Source organism: Poecilia reticulata, linkage group LG3 (assembly GCF_000633615.1).
Source record: "Poecilia reticulata strain Guanapo linkage group LG3, Guppy_female_1.0+MT, whole genome shotgun sequence".
Classification (NCBI taxonomy): Eukaryota; Metazoa; Chordata; class Actinopteri; order Cyprinodontiformes; family Poeciliidae; genus Poecilia; species Poecilia reticulata.
In genome coordinates, this window is record NC_024333.1 from 8,902,697 (window position 1) to 8,921,415 (window position 18,719).

Here is an 18,719-nt window from a genome sequence, read left to right on the forward strand (position 1 = left end):
ATTAGGGATTACATGGTTAGGAAACGTGATAATGTTACAAATATCTTAAAAATTTCCTCTTCGGTCATATTTTTATCCGTTTCCTCGTCAATATGCGAGAGCYHAGAGYGATGCGCGCTCCCGCGACAGGGGATGCAAATTTGGGCAGGGGGGCTTTTCTGGGCATAACACCTGGTCCCCTTCTTCTGCTTGATCCTTCTGTCCCGTAAGGTGGTGAACCAAAAGTTCAGACCGGAACCTGGGGTCACCGAACACATATTTAATTAAATAAAGACGAACACTTACACTGGCAAAGTCCCGGAGGATAATCTCAGAAGGCAACGGGGGGAAAAAACATGGAAAACTGACGGATAAACCAATGGAGGAAAAAAAAAGGAAAAAAAAGATGATGGGCAGGTTTTAAATACGCCAAGGAAGAGAAGAGAGTTACGGTGGCCGACAGGTGCAAATGCGCAGCAACAGAGAAAACATGCAAACAAAAAAAGAGACGCAAACAAAAAGCAAATGAAATATAGAAAACAAAAAAAAAAGACGCAAACAAAAAGCAAATGAAATGCAGCAAACAAAAGAAAAGATGCAATCAAAAAGTGCTGAACACGGAAGTGCTCCAGACCAGTAGAGGGAGTCGAACAAAAAACAGCTGTGTCCAAATTTAGGGTCCGCATCCTTTAAAACGGGTATTCAGAAAAGCAGCAATGGCGGCAAAATTATTTTTTACTGGATTACACTTAAAATTACACAAAATGATTTTAGGCGAGATTGTAGATGTATAGATCTCAAATATCTGCTCGGTTCATCAACGACGTTTTCGGAGATGTCTGCTCCCGCTGCATTAACAGCCAGCTCCCCTCGCCAGCTGTCAGTTGACCGGGCGCTCCAGGTTCGGTACATCGAGAGAAAAAGCTTGTCTCCCGGCAAATCGTTTTAAAAACTCCCTATAGTTTTCCTCTATGACTGGAGGTGAAACAGAGATGTTAAGCCAGGTAATAGTGTAGTGGTTATAAAACTATTTTAGATAACTAAAAGGGAAAACAAGATCTAGTGATCTGCGATCGGTCTTTCAAGTTCAGCGCTACAGGTCGATACAGTAAAAAGTAGCCTAAGTTTAATTAAGTTTATAATGTATTTTCTTTAATGTTGCTTTTCCGGTTATGTTTGTTTATAATCCTTGAACAGTTCGACCTTTTCAGATTTTAAGTTTTAAGAGTTTGTTAATCGTTCGAGTCTCGATTGGTTTTGTCTGATCGGATGTAAGGGAGCGCGACGCTTCTGCTCCTCCATTACAACACTGGAGACGAGAGCAGTAACATCGTGTCCGTCTTTTCATTATTCCCCTTTACAGGTAAAGCAACTTACATATAAGGTGTGACTTTAAAGCTATTTAGAATGTTTGTTGAATGAACAGGGAGCGTTGTGGTGGCTGTAATAATTATAGGTTTTTTTGAAAGAGCTACTATACTCACCTTAGCTTCTTGGCTAGCTGCGTTCTGTGTGTGCTAGCTGTGTGTCTGCTAGGTTTGTTTTAGTGTGGCAGCATATGTGACAGTGTAATGTCTGAAACTGTTTTGAAATATCATTACAACACTGGAGATGAGAGCAGTAACATCGTGTCCGTGTGTTCATTATTCCCCTTTACAGGGGCGTAACAATAGCTGTAAAAAGATTTTTGGTTCACTAAAGTATTTAATTTAGTGAAATAGCTAAGCCTTCAAACATAAGTTTTACTTAACTGTAATGTCTTACATCCTGAGATCTGGAGAGTATTTGAAAATGAATAATTTGCTTACATTCCTTGTTTAAACATTTTAGAATCAGACAGATTTATTTTTTTCTATGGAATAGCCTTTATTACAAAAGGTGAAGAATGTTACAGAAATAAAGAGTAAAAAAACAAACTTCGAGTCCGTTTTTTTTTCTTCGGCGCTCTGTGTTTCACGTTGTCACGGTTGCTAAGCAACATAACGCCKAGATGGAAGCTAGGCAGCTAGCCGAAGGCTACAGCTCATAGACAATAAATACGTTGACGCCTTATGGAGCGTTGCGTCGTACGTAACAGCGTCCGCCATCTTCTATGTGGCAGCAGGGCAATCGGAGCTCCTTAAGTCCTGTGCTGCTAGTGATGGGCAAATGAAACCTCATGAAGCAATGAACTTTTCCAGCCCTTTCCTTTGCAAAAAGGTTCGTTACTCGATGCTTCATTCATGACTCACTAGTGACATCTGCTGGTGAAACTTAACAGCTTTGTCACTCAGTTGGATCATACTTCCAAAAATTAGTAAATGCAATATTGTCACGTTTTCATCAAACTCATATTTAGTAACAGGAGAATCAATTAAACCATATTTAATTGTCATATGTTATAATTATTAAAATGATTTGTAGCCAATCTAATCCTGGTATATGTTGAATGTCAGTGGTTGTGTTGGGTTTTCTTTTATGTCAGACTGATTTGACAATAAAGACATTTGATGTTTTAGTGTCTTGGGAGTGCAGTGCCTGTTGGGGCATTCACTTTTTCTTGAATTTATAATTGGCTCTGATCCCTTATATTTGGCTAGATGTTGAATTTTAGTTCTGCAACACCATTAAATCTGTTTCTGCTGTGCAAGACTGATATACATTTGCTAATCAAACTACAAATAATAGTGGAACTTTGCAGAAGGTGAGAAATTGGGAGGTGGAGGGTTAATTATTGTTATCTAAGAATTTTATTGTTAGCGATCATCTCAAAGTATTCCCACATGTCAGAGATTTTCCTCTTACTGGCTCCATTTCAGACAATTAATCAAGTTTACTTCTGTAGCACATTTCAGCAACAATGCAGTTCATAAAATCACAAAAATATAAAGTCATAAAAAAAACAATCTACAATTGAGAAAACCAGTAACAGACATTACATTTTGATGAGTGCCATCATCAATACACATCAAATATGTTGGTCAATGTTCATTTTATTTTGGCCACTGAAGACAAATATTCTCTGATGCGAGACCAAAAGGACAACAACCCATGTTGCAGCACGGCTCATAGCGCTTTTATTTTGAAAACCGACACGCAAAATGAAGCAGTCATGTGACCCATGCAATGCCAGGCCTCGTTTGTTGCCAGTCACGTGGTTTTCAGCAAGATGACAAGCCACGAAGCGGGGCTTCATCGGACACGCCCCCTTTTTACTCCAAGCCTGGATTCAGATAGCCCATCACTATCCTGTGCTGTCTGGACTTGTTTCAACCGTTTTACGAAACAAATTGGATTCATTGGCATTACTTTTCACAGGTAAGGATGAAAGATCAGAATTACTTGACTTTGCAGTCAGAAATTCGCTTCTAAACAACCGAAAAATATTTCCTATGTAGCTAAATTGGCCCGAAATAACCGCTGATGGCGTAACAGCAAACGTTTTCATGCTGTTTACTAATGAGAGAGCTGATGAAAAACCGCTGTTAGAAGGGAAGTTCATTAAAAACCAGGGGATTTTGTGAGGAAAGATCAGTCAGGATCAGAGCTGGAACTGCTCTTCTTCAGTCTCCGTTTCCCAGCTCAGCTTCACCATGTCGGTATTTAGCTATTAAGATGCTAGAGTCGGAGCCCAACATGCTGAAAATGTTTTTTTCTGAATGTGAAAGAAACGTATATGTATTTTCCATTTCACTTTTTTTTGGATAATTTCTCTTTTTTTCTCTTTTATTCGTGGCTTTAGCCTGTGTACCAGGACGTCTCAGAAGTCATTGGAGTTCTCCCAGTGTGACCAGCAGACTGAAGCCCTGCCTGTGACCAGTGTTCCCTGTATAATAAATAAATGTTTTATTCTTTCACTTTGTGTATTTTTAAATATATCAATCTGAAGTATTAGTGTTTTAACGTAGCTTATGTAATGAAATAAAAATAATTTACTCTGTTAGAATTATTTTCACTCTTTGCTGTCAATAGCAGAGTTGACATACTGTAATATTTTGTCTCTGTAAAAAAGTAAGAAAAATATGTAGTTTAATGATTGACTTATAAATCTAAAGGCATTTCTTAAAAATGTACACAAAATAAATACGAGAAAATGTGTCTTGAAACGTTAAATGCACATTAAATTATTGAATTATGTAAATATGTTATTTAATTAAACACTAAAAGTTTCTGTTCATCAATGTCAATATAAAAATAAGAATCATTTCTAGCAAATAAAACTTTGTGCTCATTATTCAGAAATGCCCCAAAACAAATAATCACATCAAAAGTTAGAAACTGTCTGATCATTTCTTTGATTGCCAAATATGTTAATGTGTGTGAGAAAATGTGTCAATGACAGGAATTAACTTAAAATACTTTGTAGAACGGCAATTTCTGAAGTTCGGTCCTTTTACTTGTATTAGCTTACTGGCACATATTCCACATTCAATATGGCGGACGCTGTTACGCATCGCAGCGACGGGCTGACCCGCTCCATGAGGCGTCTACGTATTTATGTCTATGCTACAGTTTCTCTCTTCTGGTCGTCCATATTCGTGGCCTTCGAAGGACCCGTCTTCCGTAGATCGGGCCGTTTCTCACATAGACATAAAAGGACAGAAGCCTAATGGACCGCTCTCGTCTCATCAATACATATTTATATAAATGTAAACATAATGATAAATACTGAATAATATTAAGCTATACATGTTTAGCACACACACACTTCTATGTATATAGAAATAGATCTGACAGAGTGAAATAAATAGTAGCCATTGCCACCTGTGTAAACTTTGCTGGTGAATGTTATAACGTAATATGATTTTTATAATATATATTGTTTCATTTCTATAATAGGCTCTTGTATCAGATATCCAAGTCAATGTTAGAAAATAACTGAAACTTTTAAAGATAATCTCGGTTAGCTTTCATAGCGCTATACCAGCTAGCATTAGCTGGTATTTCGCCAGTGGGCATAAATACAGTATATTCTAATCACAAAATATACATAATAATATGTCCATCTTACTTGTCGAGCCCTCACGTCAATAGTCCGTCGATCTGATCAACAATACCCCGCAGTACTTGGGCATCGTCTGCTGTTTTGGTCGAGCAAAGCAGGAGGGTATTTTGTTTGCGTCTTTTTTTGTTTGCTGCATTTCATTTGTTTGCGTTTCTTTTTTTGTTTGCATGTTTTCTCTGTTGCAGCGCATTTGCACCTGTCGACCACCGTAGAGAGCGGCATGGAAACCAGAGACTAATCAGAGGTAAGCAGAGGCAGCTGGAGAAGATAGCAATCAGAGAGACGGAGATGTGAAACAGCTGGAAAGGGAAGCATACTAAACCAGCACGCACAAACACTTAGAAGAATTAAAACCGGATCCCAGCAAATCAACAGGAAAATATGACCAAGCTGAAGCTCAAACACCTAAGAATTGTGGCACAAACTCTCACAATGAGAAAAGAGCAACGTCCAACATTCAGGTGTTTAATTTGTGAATTTATTCTAAACAATTTTTCTTCAAGTAGTTCTTTTTAATTTGAAAGAATTGCTTTACTAGGGACCTAATTTCTCACACAGCACATCTATAAACAAGAAAGACGAGAATAAAAAAAATCTATTTCAATTGACTGTCAAAGTTGTTATGCAGGTGAGTTGAGTTGATGGCTCTGTTTGACTCATCTTGTGCTACTTTCACAGTGTTGTTCACGTTAGAGTTCCTTCGCTTGGTTTCCTCTCCCTTAACTTCCACTTCATCCACTGACTGCTTCCTGCTCTGTCTTGATATGAACCACACTTGACCTCAGCCATGCTAGAGGTTTTCACACGAGTTCAGCCTCCCCTGGGATTACGCAACCTCTCGCTAACTACACTGGCTGCCATTATATGACGGCATGTTCGTCCTGTCTGTACGCCGGCAATAAAATGGCTAAGAAACATTTAATATATGGACTGATTTTCCATAATTTCGCTTATGTATATAATGTGCAGTGTTTTTTGTCACTAACTGTGTGTGTATCGTGTTTTGTGTGCGGAGGAGCGATAAGAAACCGCAGAGAACAGACTCGAGGTGAGGCAGGCAGTTCTCTTGCCTCACCGCTGGGGGCGCTCATGTTCCCAGATATTGTGACTGCACAACTGCAGAGTAAGACACAGTGAGCTAGCCATGGAGCTAGCCACACAGTAAATAAGTAAAGTACAGCGATATATTTGTTTTCTTCTCTCTTCCGACGTCAACATGAAAGACTGCATTTCTACACTTAAACAGTTTTCTAAAGTGGATTTTCAATTGAAGCAGGAGATGATAACTAAAGGAAGACCAACACGGAGCTTAAAGTTTTACTTCGAGACAGTTTGATGATTCTCAAACGGAGTAGAAAGACTTGGCTTTGGATGAACGGATAGTTTTGTGCAGAATTAGGGGTGCATGGATTTCATTGATACGTAAAGGTAAGAAAGCAATAAGATGTTTTTGTTTAGTTTTTTAATTTAATGTGCGTTTTGTGGGCTAGAGTTAATGTTTAAATAATTCAGTAAAGTAGAAGCGGTAGCTAATCTACCACAGCAATTATTTATTAATAAAAAATGAAGCTTAAAACGTACTACAACAACAGACTAAATGTTCTGTACTGTGTGCAAAATTATTGAATGTTTGTTGGTGTTAAATCCTAAAACATGAAGTGGCATTGTTGTCAGTTGCTATGGCAACGAGTCTGCGTAGCTTGGCGAATACAGATCACTTTGCTGTGGATCATWGCACGAAATTAATACCTACATTTTTAAGTTTCACTGAGTTAACGCGGCTATGGATGACATGTAAAAGATTAGTCTTTTTGCCCCCCAGCGTTGTGTGCATGCGCAAAATTTCCGTAGGTCCAATAACATGCATGGTGTCTAAGTCATAAGTCAGTGCCTCATCAGCAATGAACCTCACCGCACGTCGCTGTGATATACATATATAACTGCTGGCTCCTTGTCAGAGAGAGAAAAGTAAGCAGTCGTCACTAGTTTGCATCAAAATAACCTGCACATGTGAGGAAAGTGCTGCTAGGAATGATGAGTTTCCTGGATCATCCGAGCGTCAGGATGATCCACTTTTATTCCTTTTATTTCTTAAAATGTTTTTGTATTAAATGTAATTTTCTTTGTATGTCACAGTTGTATGCCACTTTGTGTTGGTCTAAATTCCAAAGTGTGTGGTTGCAATGTGACAAAATATGGGAAGGTTGGAGGACTACAAATCCTTTTTTTAAGCCACTGAAGTTGTCATTTGTGTAAACTCAAAGCCAGTTCAGCCCATGAGTTTAGGGTAACTTTTCTGTCCAAGGAATTAAGTGGTGATTACCAGGTGGAATAAATGATCAGGTGTTGGACTGAAAACAAGTGGAGGGTCAGCCACAGTCCAAAAATAACCGAAGAACTTTGAATAACTTTTATAAAGTCTGGGGAGCTATTTGATCAAGACTTGCGTAAAGAAATCCAAAAATATCGATGGCTCTTGACTTTTTCCAGAAAGTTGTATATCACTGCAGGATTTAAAAAAATAACTTGACAAACTGAGTGAGTCTTCATCAGGGGCTTTCCTCTCAAAGGAAGCTTTAGCAGCCTGCCGATCCCGCTCTGCACATCCAAGATTGCCTTTTTCTCCAAAGAGAAAAAAAAAAAATGAATAAAAGTCTACATGGAGTCTCAGTGGAGAGTACACACTCATCCTCTTCAAACCTTTCAGATCCTGATTCACAAATTAAAGCAGCAGAGGATTGAGACCATATCGCTGCTGATTGAAGTATAAAGACCATTTTTGTTAGCAAGTGACATCTGGCAAGATAGAGATGCTTATACAATTTAGGAAACAAGACCCATTTTGTATCTCTTGTAAAGATTGTAGCATATATGATTAAAAACCATCATATAAACTTCATTGAGTTTTGGTAATTAGCTAGGTAGTATTTCACCAAGAACAATGCTGCTAGCTCTCCGTTTTTGCTGCAGACTGCTTCCATACTTAGCGAAAAAAAAGTGTAAATAAAGAGCATCTGTATAGAAGTATAGATCATTGAAGTGACCCTGGCCTTGTGCTTTCTGGAGTTAATTTAGAAACGTATAAAACACACATTGTTCTGTGTGTGTCGGCGCTCTGAAAAGCCTGTCCTGATGTAGTTAATTATTCAGGCTACCTGTCAATGAAAGCATAACCAATTTCAGTCAAAAGCTTGCATAAGAAGTAAAGTGCAAGGTCTCCATCTGCAGAAAAGTGTAATTTAACGGCGAGCTAAAGTATGGAGCTGCAAAGACAAAGGAACCGGGGTTTGTTCGAATAAAAATATGGTGTCATCTCAACGTGCGATTTAAAGTTCAACTTGATGACTCAAAAGTTGATCAACTATAAGGAGTGGATGTGAATGCAAAGGTAAAAATTAAACTTTATGTTGAAATATTTGTAAGGTTTAAAATTTGAAAGGGCAAAGAGGACAGTTGACCGACTGAATGGAGCGTGAAAAAGTACCTTGATCCATACGTTGTCCCTTTACTTTTGGCTTCAAAGGGAGACTTTCTTAAAATCTTTACAACATGCTTGATCGATATTTCTGCATGACCTCAAATTTTTAGCTCTTTATTCTTTATTCAAAACTTATTCTTAAAAGGAATATGTTTTGTTTCTTTATGTAGCTATGGATCATTCAGACATAAAACAGCAGATAAACCACTGTTGAGTCTACAAATGACAGAATCAATTTTACATTTGTGACCACTACTTTAGTTTAAAATATACCGGATAACACATTGCAATTCAAACAACAAGATCATGGTCGAATTCAATTGTTGATCTCTTGTATCGTGGATGACCTTTAAGTACATTTTTATGTGCGCCTCCAACCAACTTCGTGAACTCAGCTTTCAGACGGTAACGATCATCTGGACTTTAACAAATTGGCAACAAGGAAGTCTGTTTATATGAGTCAAACCACCAGCTTTGAAAACACGTATCTTTTTATGCAACTAAAGACCAATGAAAGCAATATTAAGTAATTTACTATAATGAAATTAACAAAAAAAGTGTGAAATTAAAGTTTGAAAAAATTGCTAAAATTTTTCATATACTGGATTCAATTTATGGTGCCAGTTTATAATGTCTATCAAAACAAAAGAGGAAAAAAAGGTTAATTCAGTCCGATGATACATTCCATATGAACCTAGTTATCAAACAATGCAGTTAAAACTACAGTAATATTTATTAAAAAAAGTATATTTTTACACATTTGTTGAAATTGTCATTATGTTGTTACAGTATAAGACACTCTGAAAAGCTAGCTAGCTCCTCTAACTTTTCCCAGTGCTGCCAGTAATAACTGCAGGAATACACCACCCAGTAAGAAACAACTAGTGAGAGCCAGGAGGAGGATCTTAGCGCTGTCAATCAGCTTTATGCTAAGCTACTGCTGATTCACCACAGCACAGCCTGCCATGAATGCTAAAGCTAGTTAGCATGGCCACTGATGACAGACGGCGGATCAATGGTTTTCCTCTAACAGTAGGTTCTTTTCCACCATTAGGACTTTGTGCAGCGCATACACAAAGATGATTGACAGCACTAAGACCCTCCCCTCACTGGTTGTTTTTGGCTTCAATAGTAGCACTGGGAGGAGCTTGATTGTTTTCCACAGATCATCTATTTAATACCACACTGTCACAACATGGTGACAGTTTTAATAAATATGGATAAAACACGTTTTTGTAAAATATTTTAAGTTCAGTTTACTATTCAAATTGGTTAAAAAGTTTTCTATCAAAGGAAATCCAGCAGATTTCATTGAGTCACTGACTTGCAGCATGACTTCCTCTCTACAGTAGAGAGGAAAAGCTCCCCGTTAACAGTAAGAAACCTTCAGCAGAACCAAAACCTGGCCGAGTGCGAACAACATAAGGAAGCACTGACAGAGGAATGCTTCCTATGTTCAGAAAAAAAACAAACAAAAACTAAAGAAGTAGTAATGGCAGCAGCAGCTTGTTGAGTGGCCTCATCTATAACTAACATCTAACGCTCATATCCACGCACAGAAGCCACTCAGTTTCAGGCAACTTATTTTATATCAAAAAACATATTCAACAAATTGTGTTGCTTAATGAACCTTGGCGAACTCGCAGGTGAAAGGGATTAGACTGTATGATTAAAATTTCCCCCGCAGTCCTTTCATTACCTCTTGGTGTATTGCAGTCTGGACAAAAGAGGATGAAAATTGTGGGAAAATAAAAGTTTTGATAGAAATTAGTTGAATTTAGTTGCGGCGACGGCACATTCACATCAAATCCTTAATCGTTTTTGCAAATAAATGACATTGACATTACACCTGTCGGAGCGCCAACTTGTTTTCCGTTCCACTCTGTTTTTCCTTCCTTCTCTTTCTCGGCTTTTGTTTGAAAAAAAAAATAAAAATACAACTTTTTTCAAAAATAAGCTCGACCCTATTTGCTCTTAATTTTTCCACATAAAAAGATTTGAGTGAATACATTTGAATCTATTGTATTAATTTAATACGCGACTAATGTTAAAAAATGTTTTCCTCCTTCCTTTCTTTCTTTCTTTCTTTCTTTCTTTCTTTCTTTCTTCATTTTGCATTCTGAACACCGTTAATTCATCGGCCCAACTTCTTTTTTTCCACTGCATTCAGATGAATTGTGAGAAAAACACCGGAGTTATTTAGCGAGGTCGTTCCGATGCTAAACCGATGGGTTCGAGGTGAAAGCTCTCCTGCGCTGCGTCACCTTCACTTCTTTAATGAAACTGCACACGCCTCTCCCTTCAGAAGTTAATGAAGTTCAGCCGCGTAAGAGGAGAGTTTTTGGTCATGACACGTGTACGGAGACATAATAGATTGTTTCAATTCAAGCTTTTCAAGTCGGGAGACAAAGAAAACACAGCGCGTCCTTGTCGTTTCAGGCGAAAACGCAGCCTCGCGCGAACACAATCGTTCGGTTGGACGAGATCTGCGCACCTTGAACCGCTTCTCACAGGTTACATCGGGAATTAATTATCAAGAATATATCAGGTGTTAATTAAAGGTGGACTGAGATTAATTATGAAATGCAAATTACAACTGAACTCATGGAAAGTGCTTACAGATTTAGGTCACTCCAGTACAAGACGGCTAAATTTCAGAATATTGAAGACAATGGGGGTTTCTCCACCGCGTTTAAGGCCATGCTAAGAGTGAAGGCCGTTCTCTGAATGCTGACTGTTATTTGTTTTATTTTAATAAAGACCAGCTGAGGCTCGTCGCCGTCTGCATGAATTACAACAGAAGCTAAACAGAGAAAAAAAAAAAAAAAAAACTGTCCTGCAGAAGAGTCAGTTTGTCATTTTTTCAACACTTGCTTTAAAAGTTTTCAGCCACTCATCACAGCTTGAACGTCATTCATTTGGGGCTTAAAAATTCACTTCTTAGGGTGAAGCGATTGTACGACAACTGCAATGACCTGGAACGTGGATTAAAAGATTAGAATTGCACATTCTCGCCTCAAAATCAACACATTCGGCTTAACTAAGATTTGTGACAGATAAAAACTGAGCTTCTGAGCATAATAACAAAAGTTTTGCTTGGAAGAGTCAAGGTGAGATTTTCAGACTAAAGAACGAGGTACTAGCTGTTTTGCCGCCAGTCTTATCAAATGCTTAAAGATGAACATAATGAGAAAGATGGAGAACACTGAAACCTGGATAAATCTATGCGTCTGGCCACAGCTAGTCGCTTTGGACAATGATCCTATACTTACAGTAAAACCAACACAAGCTAGGCTAACACGTAGCTTCTGCTCTGACTTCTTTTTTTATGGGTTATGCATAAAATCCAGTTCCTTTCAAGAAAATCTAACCAATGTAAATGAACTCGACCTAATATACTAAAACAAACGTCTGTTTTTTTTGTGGCAAATGTGAATCTGTGAACAAAGCTTCAATGTGGCGTTCCTCAAGGCTTCATTCTTGGGCCCATTTTCAAATGTTCCCTCTAGCTGTGACAACACATCCCACCTTCACTTTCTGGGACAGAATTTTCTTTGCTTACTGCAAAAAAAAAGAGAGAGAAGTAACAGATTTTGGTCCTAAAAATACAAGTACAGATTCATGTCAAAAACTGCTGTTAGCTTTTAAATGAAAAAGAAAACCCAGCACTACTGCGGCTTTTAAACTAGTTTTTATTGCTCATCTTTTCCCCAAAAAGATATGTTTCTTTGTCTTGATTTTAAACTTTATTTAAGCCAAGTTTAAAATCAAGACAGACAATAAAAAATAAAATAAAATAAAGCACACAAAAAGACTCCAAGACACTTTAAATATATTTTATTTAGTATATCTGGAGTATGTGCCAACATTAACTAGACAAAAAAGGTCATCAGTAACATCACAGCATTAATAATTCTGCTGAATCTCAATGCTTTTCCAAGGCTTTGTGGTTTTTAATGTGGGAAAAAGAAAAAACATTAAAAAAGGGCAGAAAGGTGGTGCTTTTCAGTCAGCAGACTGAAAAGGTAAGAAAAACAAAGGCCCCTTTCATGGCGGATTAAAAATAATAAAGGTGTTGCTTTCATTACCATGACACAGAAAACTATCTCTAAACTGAACTGGTGTCTGTTGTTTGAGCGTAAAGTCTGCTTATGTTAAAGCTGATGTAATGTCATACAGATGGCCCACAGCTGTTAGAAAAGTAGATATATACTTTTCTAACATATATTTGCTATATATATTTTCTGACTGAAAGTTTTAATTTGCGATAATAATTTTGCCAACTGTTACCAGAAAATGACCAGGATCATACACTGATTTTCTTTCAAATGTAAAGTCTGCATATATAAAGCTGTGAAGGAATTATTTTCCCCTTATAGACTTAATTTTATTGTTACCATTTTAGGTTAAAGGGTCACAGAGGTCCAGGTTGGTCTGGGTAGTTTGGCTTCATCATAAAGTGAAACTTTGGTCCTCATTTGATTTTTTTAGGCTAATCATTGACCTTAACCTGCTGAAAGTACAATACAATATATTTTTAAAATTCTTCTCTCCAACACTGCAAAAAAATATCGTTGAGACCAAACAAAGGTATATTTTTTCTTCACAACTGAAATCAACTTTCCAAATCCAAGCCTGATTTTTGGCATTTATAATAAATTTTTAAAGAACCAAGTTTTGAGTTTTTATGGTCTGTAACCTTCCAAACTAACACCGGTAAATGTTTGAACTACATACAATTGTGTTTATTCTGTCTTTATAAAATATGAGAATCACTTTTTTAATTGTTTTTGGAATAAGGGCCTCTTGGTTACAATGTGGATAAAATGAATCAAATTGATTAATAAGTTGAAGCGATGAAGAGTCTAGGGTTTTATTCTGAGCTCATGTGAGAGGAACCTGCTTGGGAAATTACTTCCTCCCTAACAATAACTTCAGAGCTTTGATAAAAAAAAAAATATGAGGAAACCATACATTAAACTAGCTTAAACTGAAATAAAGTACAGTTGAATTTTTTTCTTTTTACCGTTATGAGCTTATTTTGCAATACATTAGTGCTGCTTCTGAAGACTAAAATCATGAGACTGATGCCTGTCTTGGTCTGTGGCTTCTGAAGGTTTCAGAGACGAAATGAGTCTCTGAAACGAGCGGCCATGACAGTCAGAGGCAGATGAACGCCATCGCCTCGGAGGCGGATTGAAAAAGGTGTCGAGTGAGAAACGTGGAGACGTCCTTCCATCCCAAAACGCAGCGCATGATCCTTCTCTTCATTCGTGGAGAGTTGGTGAGCTCGCTGATTCCCAACAGTCAAACAAATGTGTTGCGCACATACCTCTGAGAGCGACTGGTCTCTGACGGCAAAATGTCACAGAACACACAGAGGCAAAAAAAACAAACATCCATTGGCATCTTTTTCTTTTTTTTTTTTTCTCCGTTGGGTTTGAAGAGAAACATTTGTCCTGGACCAGAAGCACAAATAGGAGCTTGCTTTCTTTTTTTTTGGCAAATATCAAATGACAACTTAAAGTTGCTGAGGTAATAAATGAAAGCACAGGGAAACCAGGCACAGAAGACGAGCAGTTACTCACAGGAGGAAACTTTGACATTCACTTGAAGGCCGTGCTCAGCAAAGCGAGACCCCGCCGGCCACTCGTGGTCTTTTTGCAAAGTTGTTTACTGTCTCTGATCTTTTGAGTCAATTCTGAGGATTTCTGAATTATCCAAAAATAATAATAACAAAAAAAACATGGCAGAGCATCTGCTTCACAAGATGGAGATTGAGACAGCGAAGCTCGGACTGCACGAAGTCCGGGACACCGTCTTGGGATACGAGCTCCTCCGTGTCTCGTCGACCGAGTCTTTTTAAATGAACAAATTCTCAAATAAAGTATGTAACAATTGTTACCCAGTTGTTAATGCAGTGCATGTGGACGTACTTGACCCTGAAGGCTTTCGTAAGTGCTCATGGTTTGGTGTCAGATGTCCCCGTGAGTAAACGTCTGGACAACAGGAGGACGCCGGACGTGTCACTGAGCCTGCTGAGATCGCCTCTCCTCCAGACAGCGGCAGACCCACATGGACACCACCTCGGCATTCCCGTCGTTGTACTGGATTATAAAGGAATGGTCCTGCAGAAACAGGAACAAGCAGGAAAACAACGGCAGCTTAGAAAGGACTGACGGAAAAACGTCTTCGGGAGAGATGCAAGCATTTCATGAGTTGACATTTCCACTAGAAAACAGACCAAAATGACCTTGTGAGATTGTGTGCTTTTTTTGCAGTGTAAGGCTTTAGAAGTTACACTGGTTTAGTTTTATTTTGAAATGACAGTCCGAGTTTCACTAAATATCTGCGCATGACCTCCACAGTAACGCTTAGGGGGTAAAATAACGGGTTGGTTGTAAAATCAAAGGTAATGAGCTTCCTCACAAAAACAAAGACACGTCTAGCAGCCATTAGGTTTCTTTCACTAAACTCCACATTATTATTTTTTATTATTGAACAGACGGGAGTCGCAAACGTTATTAGGCCTTTATGCAGAAGGGTGTGAGATTTGTGCTTATCCCCAAATATGGACCACGAAATGTTGATAAAATCCAAATAAAGTAAACAAGAACAGCAATAAAACCTGTTAAATATTAATGCGCGACAGATTTGAAGCGACGGCGTCCCAGAGAACATCCTGGGTTTAACGACCTTCTTGAGCTGTATCAAGACATAAACCGAGATGTGTAATAAAAATAATAATAATAAACAAAATAAATAAAAACGCTTCAAAAATGAAATTCAGAATAATTCTGACTGCTTTTCATTAGCGGAGCAAACAAATCAAAACACATATGTTCCCCCTGGTGACTGACGGCTCGTAAAGGCTGCTGAACAGCGCCGGCTTGCAGCAGGACTGGAAAGAGAGATGTCACATGTGATATCTCAGTCGGAGCGAACCCGGTCACCCAATCCCCCTCGACAGCTTTCCAGAGAGAAGCCACGGGGGTCGCGGAGGTCGCCCGGAGGTCAGGGATGAAAGGGGAGCAGGTTGTAAATGAAACAAATCAACTGGGTCTGACCGGGAGTTTTGGTTGAGATGTCTCAATGTCCAATTACATAAGCAGCGGTTTCACCAGGAAGCTTTAATGAACTTGTCAGCACTGATTTCAACAAACATCTGACCAGAACAACAAGAGATCACGATGTCAGTGGTGCACAGTGTAGATCCTAACAAGGAGATCGATCAGAGAAAAAAAAAAAAAAAGATGGAGACTGTTGTTTGGTCTCGTCTAGATGGAGCACACGTCTTGGTGATGCTGTGCGAGAAAGCCAAGAGGTAAAGTGTTTGGCAGAATTTGAAAACAGATTTGAATCAAGTAGGATTACAATTGATATTTGTGATCAGAAGATTTTAATAGTTCAGATACCAAATATACCATATTGTGTATTAATAAGCACAGTGGAAACAGCCTCAGGACTGTCACAGAAACTAATATCTACAGTCTTCCTTATTTCTACACTCTAGCTTACAGCCAATCAGTGTTAAGGAAAATAAATGACACTCCTGGATTGGCAGCTTTACCAACCCCAGCCAATAGCGTGTCAAGTAGAATTAATGGGCATGTCAGCTTCCAAAGCCACATTTTATTTCATATATTAGACGTGCTCTACAGAAAAATCCATAAATAGTCTTTTGCAAATAATTTGGAGTTATGTTTCAAAGAAAAATATGCGAATATGCAGCAGTCCTCTGTGTCTCACTCAATATTTAGGAGACAAGAGAGGAAACCAGTTAACATGATAGTTGTTTTTTAAGCATTTATATGAGGATATGTATAAGTAATAGTCTAATGCAAACAGAACCGAGTTGTACTTAGTGGGAAGAAAATGTCCAAAGCGAGTGTCTTCTATGATCAATGACGCTAAAACAAAGGTTAATTATCAGCTATTCCTAAACACTATAACAAATCCAAAAAAGTACCAGCTTAAGACATTTTATACTTAGTGTTATCATTATAATTTGCTGAATACTAATGAACTGATTTCAGTATCATCGCAGCTCTTCACAGCAAGCCGAAAAGGAAAATGATAGCATGAAAATGACTCCATTTTAATCTTAACACAAAAATACAAATTCCTGAGCAATTTCCTTCTGATATTTGTAAAAAGAAAATTATTATCCGAAGTTCTAATTGAGTTTCAACATCATATACTTGCAATGAGACGACTTTTGGCTGTTTCCTAACTATGTTTGGACAGCGTTGTGCCAAAACTAATCATTTTCCACAACTGCTGTGTGTCATTTATACATTTTTGTCAGTATACTGGAATATTAAAAAATCTAAATACATTTTAAACACATTAAAGTAGATTCAGCCTTTTTAGGGCACATTTGGCAGTAATTTTGTACTTCAACAAGCGTAGAGTTGATATCTGTTGCAGATTCAATACCCGTATACACAACACAAACCCGCATTACACAGCAGTTCTAAGTCACAATTGGTGATTTATCAGTTTCTTGAAGGAGAGTCATGTAAATTAACCCAGACATGAATTAAATGCCATGGGACAAACGGAGGGGAAAGGGTCCAAGTAAACCCTAAATAATGAGGTTGGGTCCGATCAAAGTTGGTGAAAATGGTAAAAGGTAGGTTAGGTGTCATCAGTCCCCTTCTTATTTTTGGTTATTGAAAACATGAAAAGCAAGAATACAAGTAAAATGTCTCTCAATGTTTAGAAGATTAAGCTTCCCGACTAACGACACAATTCTATCATTCACCATGTATTCAAACTTATTGTTTAAAGCTGTTTTAGTTAAAGGATAAACCGCTTTCCATTGGCCATTTTCTATATACTGCTGCAGGTTTGCTGTCAGTTTTTCACTGTGGTCTCATTAAACACCTCTCAGCAACAAACAAACAGGTTCACACCATGTAAAATTAGCAAAGAAGTAGGACACACTGGTGGTGATGCTCCACTTCCCGCCTCCCAGGGGCCTTTTGGTCCATTTCTGGCTACACAGGGAAATATGTGGGCATGAAAATTCTCTAAAATCAAATTCAGACTGAACACTGTTGCTGCTTGCTTGCTCATCAGGGTTTACTCACAGTTAACGTTGTAACTCACCACAATGGAGGAAACGGTTGCATACTTCAGAGTGCTCTGACTGTGAACAAAGTGTACGGACTGTAAAGGACTGGCACAAGCCCCATCAATCCTTTTGCCCTTCTAATGGGCAGCTAGGGTTAACACAGTCTGAGGTTAATTACTGTCATATCAGTGCGAGCGTGTGTGTCAGCGAGAGACACACACTTCCGCACGCACAGCGGACGCTCCTGGGTGCCCCTCTAAGAGCTGTTCATCCATCTCATCAATCTTTCTTCTTTGTCTCTGCACTGAACAAGTGATACAAGAATAAAGAGGAAGTCCTAAGTGACGCTTTCCTTTTCTCTTGCTTTAAATCAATCTCTGGAACCTCCGCTCCAGAAATTAACCCCGACATGCCGGAGGAATCTGCCGGAGTCTGACCTGGATGAAGGTGGCTGTCAAAATGCACCAGTGCATATGCAGCATGCACACCATGACGAGGTGGGGAAATGCGCTGGTTTGACCAAAGGTCAAACTCTGAACCGCGGCAAATCTTAGAAACAAAACGTGTTGTATGTACAATGAGAAGCACAACATGAATGCATGTTTAAGTCCATATGTTAAAACCCTTTGACTGAAAAAAAACCTGTATAAATACAACCTGGTAAATCCAGATGCAATTAAAAAAACACTTTCAGGCTTAATGCCTTTATGAAAATTAATGATTGAAATATGAAGACTACATCCTCGTTTGTATGAAAAACAAAAATCATCCACTTTGCTACACTTTTGAAAGACTAAAACTATTTATTCCTGAACTAAATCAATTCACATTTTGTTGAAAAAATGTAATTTCCCACATAGAGTTAGTAGAAGTCTCCTCATTTAAAAGTTGCTCTATTGGAGCTTTAGACAAAACCACAGGAATGTAAGGAAATTGAGTTGATTTCAGAACAAGAACTTGACAAATCAACTAAGACTCCTAAAAGGATTTCAAGAATAAATTCAGTGAATTAATGTTGAGTTGCAAAAGAAGGGCCGTCTTAATCTTGGGATGGAGAGTCTAATTGTTTTAAATGGTCGCAGTAAATGGGTAGAAACGATAAAAATCTGAAATCTGACAATCAGTACAATACAAAAGTTGAAAACAAAATGTAATATTTTCACTGGATTTTCAAATAGATTATCTGTGACGTTTCAAAT

At 38.2% G+C, this 18,719-nt stretch overlaps 2 protein-coding genes across 2 annotated transcripts in view; both read right to left on the bottom strand.

Annotated features, from left to right (window-relative positions):
- Positions 1-5,106, bottom strand: part of LOC103462106 (SKI family transcriptional corepressor 1 homolog-B) — a 26,210-nt gene extending 21,104 nt beyond the window's left edge. Inside the window, exon 1 of the mRNA XM_008404634.2 lies at positions 4,970-5,106. The gene's annotated coding sequence lies outside the window, so the exon portion shown is untranslated. The remainder of the gene's footprint in view (positions 1-4,969) is intronic.
- An 8,751-nt stretch (positions 5,107-13,857) lies between these two features.
- The window catches only part of map2k5 (mitogen-activated protein kinase kinase 5), a 53,668-nt gene continuing 48,806 nt past the window's right edge, over positions 13,858-18,719 (bottom strand). The window contains exon 22 of the mRNA XM_008404628.2: positions 13,858-14,569. Within this exon, the coding sequence (XP_008402850.1) occupies positions 14,468-14,569 (102 nt within the window). The 3' untranslated portion in view covers positions 13,858-14,467. The remainder of the gene's footprint in view (positions 14,570-18,719) is intronic.